An 11,949-nucleotide genomic window follows, 5' to 3' on the forward strand; every position below is an offset into this window, starting at 1 on the left:
AGATGTCCCGGGGGGAGAACAGGGCAGAGGAGGGGGCATTGCTGCGGTGCGGAGGGTGAGGCATGAGGCAGGCCAGAGGGATGGCTTCCAGGGCTCTGAGTGGGCCTCTAGAGACCCAGCCAGCGAGGAGCCAGCCCCAAGGCTGAGCAGGCACCTAAGGGATGGGCACCTCTTGAGCCCCGATGGCTGGTGGCTCCCTGGCAATGAGCCAGCCGGTCTCCTGGCCGATGTCTGAGCAAAGCAGGGGCTGATGCCGATGCTGCTGTGCCCACAGCAAGGTGCCCCAAGGCAGCTCCACGGCCCAGAGCCACAGTGCTTGGCAGCATCGTGGCTTGGCAGCTCCAGCTGGCCCCAGCAGCCAGCCCGAGACTGAGGCTTCTCTGCCCCCACCTGTACCTGGGGCAGCTGCTCCGCTCAGCCTGCCACCCCAGGGCCTGGGCTCCCATAGAGATCCCACCAGCCCCCATGCTCCTGGCCTGCAAAGCACTGGGGTCTGGGGCCGGGTCCTCAGCCTCGTCCGCCCTCTCGTGGCCACTACCATTAGTGCAGGCCCAGTGGATTGCTGCAGGGAGTCAGCACTTGGCTAACACCGGACAATTGGCACCAGCACTGGGAGATGTGTGGGGGGGATCAATCAGACCCAGAGCCCAGAAGAATGTGGCCTGCAGTGAGCGGCCCGGGATCAGATCGCACCCCGTACTGGCTCCCCCAGCCCTGGCGCCTACGCTCAGGATAAGCCCAGAGGGGAGGTTGGGGGAAGAGGGAGGTGTTTCCAGGTCACCTGTGCCCCACTCATCCCAGCAGCTCAGAGCCTGCAGACACTGTGCCAAACTAATATGTAGATCCCAGACCCTGGGTATCCCTATGGGATGTTATTGATTTGAATGGGGACCGTACAGAACATTGTTGCAATCAAGGTCCTGTAGTGGCACCAAATCTTGTATAAAGGGAGTCAAATAAGGTGTCTAAGACAAGGTTATGATTTGCTGGTTAGGATTATGCTGTCTGTCTGCATGTATCATTTTTGTGGTTAAAGTTATGAATATTGGCTCTATACTGTCTGTAGTTCAAACTTGTGCTGTGCTTCTGGGTGACACCCCAGACAAGTTGGTGTCAGCTCTGCCTAGCCTGCTTGATGGCCCATGAAGAACCATCAGCTACACAATTGACCCATTGAGAGAAGGCAGATACGCCTGGTGACTCAGCAAGGCACGCAGGGACATGCCTAGGGACAGAACTCAGGTTTTTCCATGCCATGTGCTGGGTAGCTTGTCTTTGGAACAAAGAAATAAAGACTACATGGCAAGAGACTATAAAAGGCTGTCAAGTATCAGGGGGTGGCCGTGTTAGACTGTAGCCACAAAAACAACAAGAAGTCTGGCGGCACCTTAAAGACTAACAGCTTTATTTGAGTATAAGCTTTTGTGGGTAAAACCCCACTTCTTCAGATGCATGGCGTGAAAATTACAAATGCAGGCATTACATAATGACACATGAAGGAAAGGGAGTTACCTCAAGTGGAGAACCAGTGCTGACAGGACCAATTCGATCAGGGTGGATGTGGTCTACTCCCAATAATAGGTGAGGAGGTGTCAATTCCAGGAGAGGCAAAGCTGCTTTTGTAGTGAGCCAGTCACACCCAGTCCCTATTCAAGCCCAAATTAATGGTATTAAATTTGCAAATGAATTTTAAAGTTCTGCTGTTTCTCTTTGAAGTCTGTTTCTGAAGTTTTTTTGTTCAAGAAAAGCTACTTTTAAATCTGTTACTGAATGTCCAGGGAGATTGAAGTGTTCTCCCACTGGCTTTTGTATGTTACCATTCCTGATGTCTGATCTGTGTCCAGTATTTGCAACCTGAAGCAAATACTCACCAGCAACAACACACCACACCACAAATACACTAATCCAGGAGCCAATCCCTGTAGCAAACCTTGTTGCCTACTCTGTCCCCATATCTACTGTAGTGACACCATCAGAGGACCCAACCACATCAGCCACACCATCAGGGGCTCATTCACCTGCACATCTACTAATGTGATATATGCCATCATGTGCCAGCAGTGTCTCTCTGACATGTACTTTGGCCAAACCGGACAGTCCCTTCGTAAAAGAATAAATGGACACAAATCGGACATCAGGAATGGTAACATACAAAAGCCAGTGGGAGAACACTTCAATCTTCCTGGACATTCAGTAACAGATTTAAAAGTAGCTTTTCTTGAACAAAAAAACTTCAGAAACAGACTTCAAAGAGAAACAGCAGAACTAAAATTCATTTGCAAATTTAACACCATTAATTTGGGCTTGAATAGGGACTGGGAGTGGCTGGCTCACTACAAAAGCAGCTTTGCCTCTCCTGGAATTGACACCTCCTCACCTATTATTGGGAGTAGACCACATCCACCCTGATCGAAGTGGTCCTGTCAGCACTGGTTCTCCACTTGTGAGGTAACTCCCTTCCCTTCATGTGTCATTATGTCATGCCTGCATCTGTAATTTTCACTCTGTGCATCTGAAGAAGTGGGGTTTTACTCACAAAAGCTTATGCCCAAATAAATCTGTTAGTCTTTAAGGTGCCACCAGACTCCTTGTTGTTTTTATAAAAGCCTGATGCCTCATCTCCATCTTGTCTGCAGTCCTGCTTCTTACTTCTGGAGGGACTTTGCTACAAATGGAAGCTCTACACAAAGGACTGAATGATCCATCCCAGCTGTGGATGTTCTCCAGAGACTTGATTTGAACCTGCAGCTTATTCCATTATTGCTACAAGCCTGAACCAAGAACTTGGCCATCACTGTATGTCAATGATTCCATTGAACCCATTCTCGCTCTCATCTCTAGCTTTTTCCTTTTATGAATAAACCTTTAGATTTTAGATTCTAAAGGTTTGGCAACAGCGTGATTTGTGGGTAAGATCTAACTTGTATATTGACCTGGGTCTGGGGCTTGGTCCTTTGGGATCGAGAGAACCTTCTTTCTTTTACTGGGGTATTGGTTTTCATAACCATTCATCCCCATAACGAGTGGCACTGGTGGGGATACTGGGAAACTGGAGTGTCTCAGGGAATTGCTTGTGTGACTTGTGGTTAGCCAGTGGGGTAAAACCAAAGTCCTCTCTGTCTGTCTGGTTTGGTTTGCCTTAGAGGTGGAAAAACCCCAGCCTTGGGCTGTAACTGCCCTGCTTTAAGCAATTTGTCCTGAATTAGCACTCTCCGTTGGGTCCCGTCAGAACCAGCATCATTACACCCTATAACCCTTATGCACCTCTCCGCTGCCCTCTGCTAGTGGGCACCAACAGATCCCTAGGGCACAGACACTCCCCCCATCCGATGGTTCCTCTCTGCCCTGGAGACTCTGGTCACCTGAGCTCACCCCCTGAAAGTAGACAGCCTCTCCTCACACCACTACCCACTCATCACCTCCAGGCACACCCAGGACCGAAAGCACATTCCCTGAGCAAGAACAGCCTGGCTTGGAGGGGTGCACTTGGGACCCTTCCACACCACATGTTGCGGCCAGCTGCCCTGGGCTCGGTTATAGTCATAGCGAAGACAAGGCCCTGGGCAGGCTTGGCGAGAGACAGGAACTGCCCCCATCACGGCCTAGCCAGCGCGGACCCAGCCTAAGGACACCAGCGATAATTGGGGCAGGCAGTTCGGCAGTGCCGACGCAGGCCCAAGGAGTTCCCGGCCTCACGTTTGCCCATGGAGTGATGCTCCCCACGACAGTGATGAGAAACTCTGAGCTTGGCTACTGCATCAGGGCCCTGGCAGCAGGCTGGCAATGGTTGCCTGGAGGAGTGATGTGACTTGGGTTAGGAAATCCCTTTGCTGAGCCTGTTCTTAGCTTTCCTGCCACGCTGTCCCTGAAGGGGGGAAGCCCAGAGCACCCACAGCCTCCACAGAGCTCTGAGGGAACATGGGAGATCAACTGGGGGGCTCAGACACTGGTGCCCCTTGTCCTAACAGAGGATGTCAGACAAAGGTCTTTGCCCCGGGGTGTGTCTTAAGGCCCCAGAGCTAGAAGCCAGTGACAGGACTCCACCCAGGCTCACGGGGCTTGGAAGCACGTGGCACCCTGCCACTGGATCCACTTGCAGCAAACTGGCGACTGGCTGCCTGGGATTGGCCCGCCAGGGTCTCCTCCTGTTGCATGACAGTAACCCCTGGATTGTGCCAAGCTGGCATCGTGCCAACCGCAGCTGCTGCAGCCGGTCCCTACCAGCCTCACACGGCCCAGCCTCCTGCGACACTCGCTGGGGAGGCGACTGGGTCAGCAGCGTGTGCTGGACTCACTGGACACAGCATTCCCCAGAGCACTGCCCCCTCTGGGCTGCCCAGCATGGCCTCACGGGGCAGCTTCAGCACCCAGCCCTCACGACTGGGGCTTGGAAACAGACAGCAGCATCCGGGGCCCTTCCCTCCTGAGCTGGGGCCCGGGTGCTTGGGGGAGCCCACTTGTGCCCCCCTTCTAGGAGCTCTGACATGACACAGAACTGCTGGGCTGAGGGATCATGCGGGTGAGGGGGTATCTGACATTGCCTACGGGCTAGTCCTGAAGTGTCCATCACCCTGGTCTCCCAGCTGCTGGAGTCCCCTATTACCAATTGCCCAGATTCAAATGTGGGGGGTGGGGGGTGCAGAATAAGCCCATACGGGGTCAGACCAATGGTCCATCTAGCCCAGTACCCTGTCTTCTAACAGTGTCCGGTGCCAGGTTCCCCAGAGGGAATGGACAGAACAGGTAATCACCAAGTGATCCATCCCATTGCCCATTCCCAGCTGCTGGCAAACAGAAGCTAGGGACACCCAGAACATAGGGTTGCATTCCTGCCCATCCTGGCTATCCTCCATGAACGTGTCTAGTTCTTTTCTGAGGCCTGTTATGGTTCTGACCTTCACAACATCCCCAGGCAACTGGTTCCACGGGTTGACTATGCATTGTGTGAAGAAATACTTCCTTTTGTTTCTTTTCTTTTTTGAGGTGTGGCGACCACATCTGCCCGCAGTATTCAAGATGTGGGCGGACCACGGATTTATAGAGAGGCAACATGATATTTTTCTGTCTTGTTATCTATCCCTTTCTTAATGGTTCCTAACATTCGGCTGCACATTGAGTGGATGTTTTCAGGGAACTATCCACAATCAGTCCAAGATCTCTTTCCTGAGTGGAAACAGCTAATTTAGACCCCCTCATTGTATATGTATAGTTGGGATTATGTTTTCCAACGTGCATTACTTTGCATTTATCAACATTAAATTTCATCTGTTATTTTGTTGCCCAGTCACCCAGTTCTGTGAGATCCCTTTGTCACTCTTCGCAATCTGCTTTGAACTTAACTATCTTGAGTAATTTTGTATTGTCTGCAGATTTTGCCACCTTACTGTTCACCCCTTTTTCAAGATCATTTATGAATATTTTGAACAGCACTGGTCCTACTACAGACCCCTGGGGGAAACCACTATTTACCTCTCTCCATTCTGAAAACTGACCAGACTGGAGAGAGGTAAATAGTTTCCTATCTTTCCTACTCTTTGTTTCCTATCTTTCAACTAAAAGAAAAGGAGGACTTGTGGCACCTTAGAGACTAACCAATTTATTTGAGCATAAGCCTTCGTGCGGTACAGCTCACTTCATGAAAGCTTATGCTTAAATAAATTGGTTAGTCCTAAGGTGCCACAAGTCCAGACTAACACAGCTGCTACTCTGAAACCTATCTTTCAGCTAGTTACTGATCCATGAAAGAACCTTCCCTCTTATCCCATGACTGTTTACTTTGCTTAAGAGCCTTTGATGCGGGACCTTGTCAAAGGCTTTCTGAAAGTCTAAGTACACTATATCCACTGGATCCCCCTTGTCCACATGCTAATTGATCCCCTCGAAGAATTCTAGCAGTGCTGAGGCAGGATTTCCCTTTACAAAAACTATGCTGACTCTGCCCCAACAAATCATGTTCATCTATGTGTCTGATAATTCTGTTTGGTACGACAGTTTCCGCCAGTTTGCGCAGTACTGAAGTCAGGCTTACCGGCCTGTAATTGCCGGGATCGCCTCTTGAGCCTTTAAAAAAAATTGGCACCACATTAGCTCTCCTCCAGTCATCTTGTACCGATGCTGATTTAAATGATGGGTTACATACCACAGTTATCAGAGTAGCAGCCGTGTTAGTCTGTATTCGCAAAAAGAAAAGGAGGACTTGTGGCACCTTAGAGACTAACCAATTTATTTGAGCATAAGCTTTCGTGAGCTACAGCTCACTTCATCGGTGAACTGTAGCTCTCGAAAGCTTATGCTCAAATAAATTGGTTAGTCTCTAAGGTGCCACAAGTCCTCCTTTTCTTTATACCACAGTTAGTAGTTCTGCAATTTCACATTTGAGTTCCTTCAAAACTCTTGGGTGAATCCCATCTAGTCCTGGTGACTTATTACTGTTTAAGGTATCAATTTGTTCCAAACCCTCCTCTACTGACACCTCAAGCTGGGACAGTTCCTAAGATTTGTCACCTAAAAAGAGTGGCTCAGGTGTGGGAATCTCCCTCATATCCTCTGCAGTGAAGACTAATCAAGGAATTCATTGAGTTTCTCCGCAATGGCCTTTTCATCCTTGAGTGCTCCTTCAGCACCTCGATCGTCCAGTGGCCCCACTGGTTGTTTAGCAGGCTTCCTGCTTCGGATGTACTTAAAAATTGTTACTTTTTGAATCTTTGGCTAGTTGCTCTTCAAATTCTTTTTTGGCCTTCCTAATTATACTTTTACACTTCCCATGCCAGAGTTTATGCTCTTTTGTATTTTCCTCACTAGGATTTAGCTTCCACTTTTTAAAGGATGCCTTCTTCCCTCTCTCTGCTTCTTTTACTTTGTTGTTTAGCCACAGTGGCAGGCACTGCTTTGATCCTCTTACTATGGTTTTTAATTTGGGGTGTACATTTAATTTGAGCTTCTACTATGGTGTCTTTAAAAAGTTTCCATGCAGCTTACAAGCATTTCACTTTTGGGCAGAGGTGAAAGTAAGCCAGTATGCCCCAGTACGGCGTACCGGCAAGAGCCGGTGCACTGTACTGGGGCAGCCCGGCTTCCCCAGGGGGCAATTTAAAGGGCCTGGGGCTCCCAGCAGTGGCTGGAGCCCCAGGCCCTTTAAATTGCCTCCAGAGCCCCGCTGCTGGAGCCTTGGGGTAGCGGCTGCAGGGCTCCGGCCGCTATTTAAAGGGCTTGAGGCTCCCCTGCTTCTATCGCCTGGGCCCTTTAAATAGCCACTGGAGCCCTGCCACCGCTACTGCAGGGCTCCGGCGGCTATTTAAAGGACCGAGGTGGTAGAAGCAGGGGAGCCGCGGGCCCTTTAAATAGCCTCCGGAGCCCCGGGCTGCTGCTGCTACCCCGAGGGGGGGTGGGGGTGGGGAACGTACCTTACAGGGTGGGCTGGGGCTGGCTCTGACCCCCTCAACCCCACCCCTTCCGGGGGCCAGAGCTGGCCCCAGAGTACCCTCGACTTACTTTCACCCCTGCTTTTGGGGCTGTCCCTTTTAATTTCTGTTTCACTAACCTCCACATTTATGTGCAGTTCCCCTTTCTGAAATTAAATGCGACCGTGGTGGGCTACTGTGGTGTTTTCCCTCCCACAGGGATGTTACATTTTATTGTGTTATGGTCACAATTACCAAGCGGTTCAGTTATATTCACTTCCTGGACCAGATCCTGTGCTCCGCTTAGGACTAAATCAAGAATTGCCTCTCCTCTGGTGGGTTCCAGGACCAGCAGCTCCAAGAAGCAGTCATTTATGGGGTCAAGAACATTTATCTCTGCGTCCCGTCCTGAGGTGACATGTACCCAGTCGATATGAGGGTAGCTGAAATCTCCCGTTAGTATTGAGTTTTTTATTTTTAAGATTTTACCACATTTGACTCTCTCAGAGCAGAGCCTGCCTGCAGAACACCCCCACACCCCAACTTTCCATGTCCTCCCCGCCCCATGCCTGCACATAGCTCACACTCCCCCCAGCCATGGGGGCATTCAGGTCCCTTCCTCACCCATAGAGGCTCTGTAAACACTGCGCTCAATACACACCTGCCCATCTCGCACCCCCCTGCCCGGCAGCGCTCATGCCCCTTGAGTGCATCAGATGAGCTTGCCAGGGGCATGAGGCCATAGGGAATCTGGGCATGGCAGAACCCTAAGAGACCCCCGCAGCTCAGCAGGGGCCAGGAGCCAGCTGAGGGGCTGAAACAGAGCCCCCAGCGCCCGCCAGAGCAGCTAGAGAGGCCTGCTCTTTGCCCAGTCTCTAGTAGGGGGGAGCAGCTCCTCTGATTTCTGCCATGGGCAGCGCCAGGGCAGAACCCCCAGACCCGGCCATGGAGCCAGGCCTGGAGCAAGCACATGAGGGACCCAGACCCAGAGCCAGGAAAACACATGTCACAACATTGACACCACAGCCCTCAGCGGCACAGCGAGCCAGCTGGCCAGGGGCTCCACCCTGCCCAAGCAGCCGGGCGAGGAGCCAGCGGGGCAGGGGCCTGCTGGGTGGGGCCCTGGGACACATGGGCCATCGGAGCAGGCTGTGCTCTGACAGAGAATGTGCCTCAAGAACAATGCGAGCCAGAGCGACGCCAGTTGTCAAGGGGACTATTTTAGGGCCCCCAAGGGGGTGGGTGGGAGGTGCCCAGCGCCACAACCATGCCTGGGGGAGCCAGGGAACAGAACGTCCCAATGCCGGGAGCCCACAAGTCAGCATAGCACGGGGATGGAGGGTAGGTGTGGGGGGAGGACCCCTGCTAACCCTGGCACTCAGAACAGAGCCCCCCCTGCAGAAAACACCCACACCCCTACTTTCCACGCCCTCCCTGCCCTACGCAGGCACACAGTTCATACTCCCCCCAGCCATGGGGACAGTCAGGTCTCCCCCCCACCACACACATCCAGGCTCTGTTCACACTGCACTCAATACACGCCTGCCCAGCTCGCCCGCCACCCCCTGCCTGGCAGTGCTCATGCCCCCTGAGTGCAGCAGATGAGCCCGGCTCACCCGGCTGCGTGAGGAGTCACGGGACTTCCCGTCACAAAGGGAAATGCGCGTAATCGAAAAGACCAAAAGAAATCACACATCTCCCCTGCTCCGACACACATGGGGATGGGGATTGGCTCCGTGTGCTGAGAACAGGGGATCTGGGTCCCTCACGTGGGCACGGGCAGGGAGGGGGAATCGTCCCGTCCCCACCCTGGCGTGGGCACAGGCAGGGAGGGGCCGCTAGTTATTTTTGGGAAGGCCACGTTTCTGCAGGTGCCCAGTTGGGCGGGTATCACTGCCCTCATTTGTGAGTGTCCGATGACAATGCGTGAGTAATTTTCTCTCCAGCGGCCCGGTTTGCGCCAAGGACACGGCCCAAATCCCCGTGTTGCACAGGGTGAGGTCACGCATGCTTAGCCTATTGTTACGGGTCACTGGCTGCTCTCCCTCCAGGAGGCATGGCCCAGCTCTGGGTCTGCGGGGCGGGCAGGGATGGAGACTTGGAAGGAGACCCAGAGCCAGGGAGCGAGAGAAAACAAAGAAGAAAGGGGACTGGTGAGCTCAACAGTGCCTGGCTGGGGGCTGTGAGCCCCGGCACAACCACTGAGCCAGCAGCACAGAGTGGGCCAAATGGGACAAGAGAAGAGAGGCAGAGAGGAGAGGGAAGAGGGGCAGGCTGGGATGGGTGGAAAGAGGGAGGTGCAAGGGGGAGCGATGAGTGTGCACGAGGGCCTGGGCATGCACCGGAGTGTGCACCAGGGTATGCATGGGGGCCCAGGCATGCACCAGGGAGTGCATGAGGACCCGGGCATGCACTGGGGTGTGCACGAGGGCCTGGGTGTTCACCGGGGTGTGCACGAGGGCCTGGGTGTGCATGAGAGCCCAGGCATGCGTTGGGGTGTGCAACAGGGAGTGCATGAGGACCCGGGCATGCACTGGGGTGTGCACGAGGGCCTGGGTGTTCACCGGGGTGTGCACGAGGGCCTGGGTGTGCATGAGAGCCCAGGCATGCGTTGGGGTGTGCAACAGGGAGTGCATGAGGACCCGGGCATGCACTGGGGTGTGCACGAGGGCCTGGGTGTTCACCAGGGTGTGCACGAGGGCCTGGGTGTGCATGAGAGCCCAGGCATGCATTGGGGTGTGCAACAGGGAGTGCATGAGGACCTGGGCAAGCACCGGGGTGTGCATGAGGGCCTGGGTGTTCACCGGGGTGTGCACGAGGGACTGGGTGTTCACAGGGGAGTGCACGAGGGCCTGGGTGTTCACCGGGGAGTGCACGAGGGCCTGGGTGTTCACCGGGGTGTGCACGAGGGCCTGGGTGTTCACCGGGGTGTGCACGAGGGCCTGGGTGTTCACCGGGGAGTGCACAAGGGCCTGGGTGTTCACCGGGGTGTGCACGAGGGCCCAGGCATGCGCTGGGGTGTGCGCTCAGGCCTGGGCGTGCACTGGGAGTGCACGAGGGCCCGGGGTGTGGTCGTGTGTACACTAGGCCTGAGCGCACACACCCGTGCAGCAAGGACTCCCTGCGTGAGGCCGTAGGGAGCTGGGGAGGCTGTGGTCTCACTGGGCTGGAGGCCCGTGGGAGCGGGTTTCACAGGAGGCCCCCCCATCCCCATGCGATGGCCCCGGCGGGCTCCTTACTGCGGCAGCGGGCGCAGCGGCTCTGGTCGTACTCCAGCAGCTCCGGCCCGAGGGCGCGCTCCTGCGGGAAGGCTTTCCAGCGCTTCTGCTGCAGCCGGATGCGCGCCGCCTCGTCCTTGGCAAAGGCCCCCAGGTCCTGAGTGTAGCGGCCATACATCTGGCAGAGAGAGCGCAGCGTCAGGGCGGGCGGCAGGCCAGACGGCGGGATAATCCGCCCCGTAGGCCCCCACCCGCACCAGGGCTCGGTGACCCTGGAGAGGAGCCTGCGGGAGAAGACGGGGGGGTTTGCCTCTGGCTCCCCCACCCGCCCCCCCCGGCACAGGCAGAGCTGGGGGAGCTGGCAGCTTGGGGGGGGGAGAAGCCCGTGGCTTAGCCCTTCCCCGAACGTCCCAGCCCAACCCCATTGCAGCCGCTCACACCAGCACCCCACATGCTGGGGTCTAAGGGCCGGCACACCTGCCCCCTACTCTCCACCTCCCTGACTGCCCTGCTTTCCAGCCCCGGGCTCCATTTACCTCTCAACCCCCCCACCGGGTTTCCTTCTCCTCCCCCTTCATGGTGCCTTTACCCCGCACAGCACTGAGGGCACAGCAGCGTTATGGAGGCAGGGCATGTGCTGAACAGCCCTGGGCCCATGTAGTGACGGGCCGTGCCGTTGGCAAGCAGGGCACAGGCCAGCCCAGTGGGCAGTGGCCCTCTACAGTGTCCCAGCCTGCCCGGGCAGGCCTAGCCCAGATCCAGATCTAGGCGACCCCGTGCAGAGATAGGGCTTCCTGGCTCCAGCCCTTTCCCAGCCGCACGAGGCAGGGGGCCAAGGGATGAGACAGCTGCAAGGGCGGGGGAGCGACAGGACAGCAAGGCCGGGCGTCCGCATGGGGCCCTTCAGGCTCCCAGCACTGCATGGACACAGCTACCCTCCCCCGCGTGGATGGGGAAACCAAGGCTGGGGAGCAACTGGCTCGGGATCAGACTCTGTGCGGGAGCTGGGAGTCTCGAACCCAGAAGTCCCAACCCCCAACCCCGTGCTCCTCCCATTGGGAAACGCTGCCAGGAAAGCAGGGCAAGAAGCAACAGGAGCAAACAGCTCTGCGTTGGCTGGATCCAGTCCTGGGGCCAGCCTCCAGGTCTCAGCCCCCCCTTTCCCACAGCAGAGAGGGGAATCCACAGGCAGACAGAGGCAGGGGTAGGCGCTGGGCTCCCAGCCTGGCCAGAACAATGCCAGGCAGATAAGGAAGCTTCACAATCAATAGCAATTGTTCCCCCAGTGCAATGCGTCTCCCAGCACCAGTCCCCAGCTGGCGTGGACTGGC

At 55.3% G+C, this 11,949-nt stretch overlaps 1 protein-coding gene across 1 annotated transcript in view; it reads right to left on the reverse strand.

The window, feature by feature from the left end:
* Positions 1–10,796, reverse strand: part of CLCN2 (chloride voltage-gated channel 2) — a 29,709-nt gene extending 18,913 nt beyond the window's left edge. Inside the window, 1 exon segment of the mRNA XM_077826350.1 lies at positions 10,640–10,796. Coding sequence (XP_077682476.1) covers positions 10,640–10,796 — 157 coding nt within the window.
* Between the last annotated feature and the right edge of the window lie 1,153 nt (positions 10,797–11,949).

Source organism: Eretmochelys imbricata, chromosome 9 (genome assembly GCF_965152235.1).
Source record: "Eretmochelys imbricata isolate rEreImb1 chromosome 9, rEreImb1.hap1, whole genome shotgun sequence".
Classification (NCBI taxonomy): domain Eukaryota; kingdom Metazoa; phylum Chordata; order Testudines; family Cheloniidae; genus Eretmochelys; species Eretmochelys imbricata.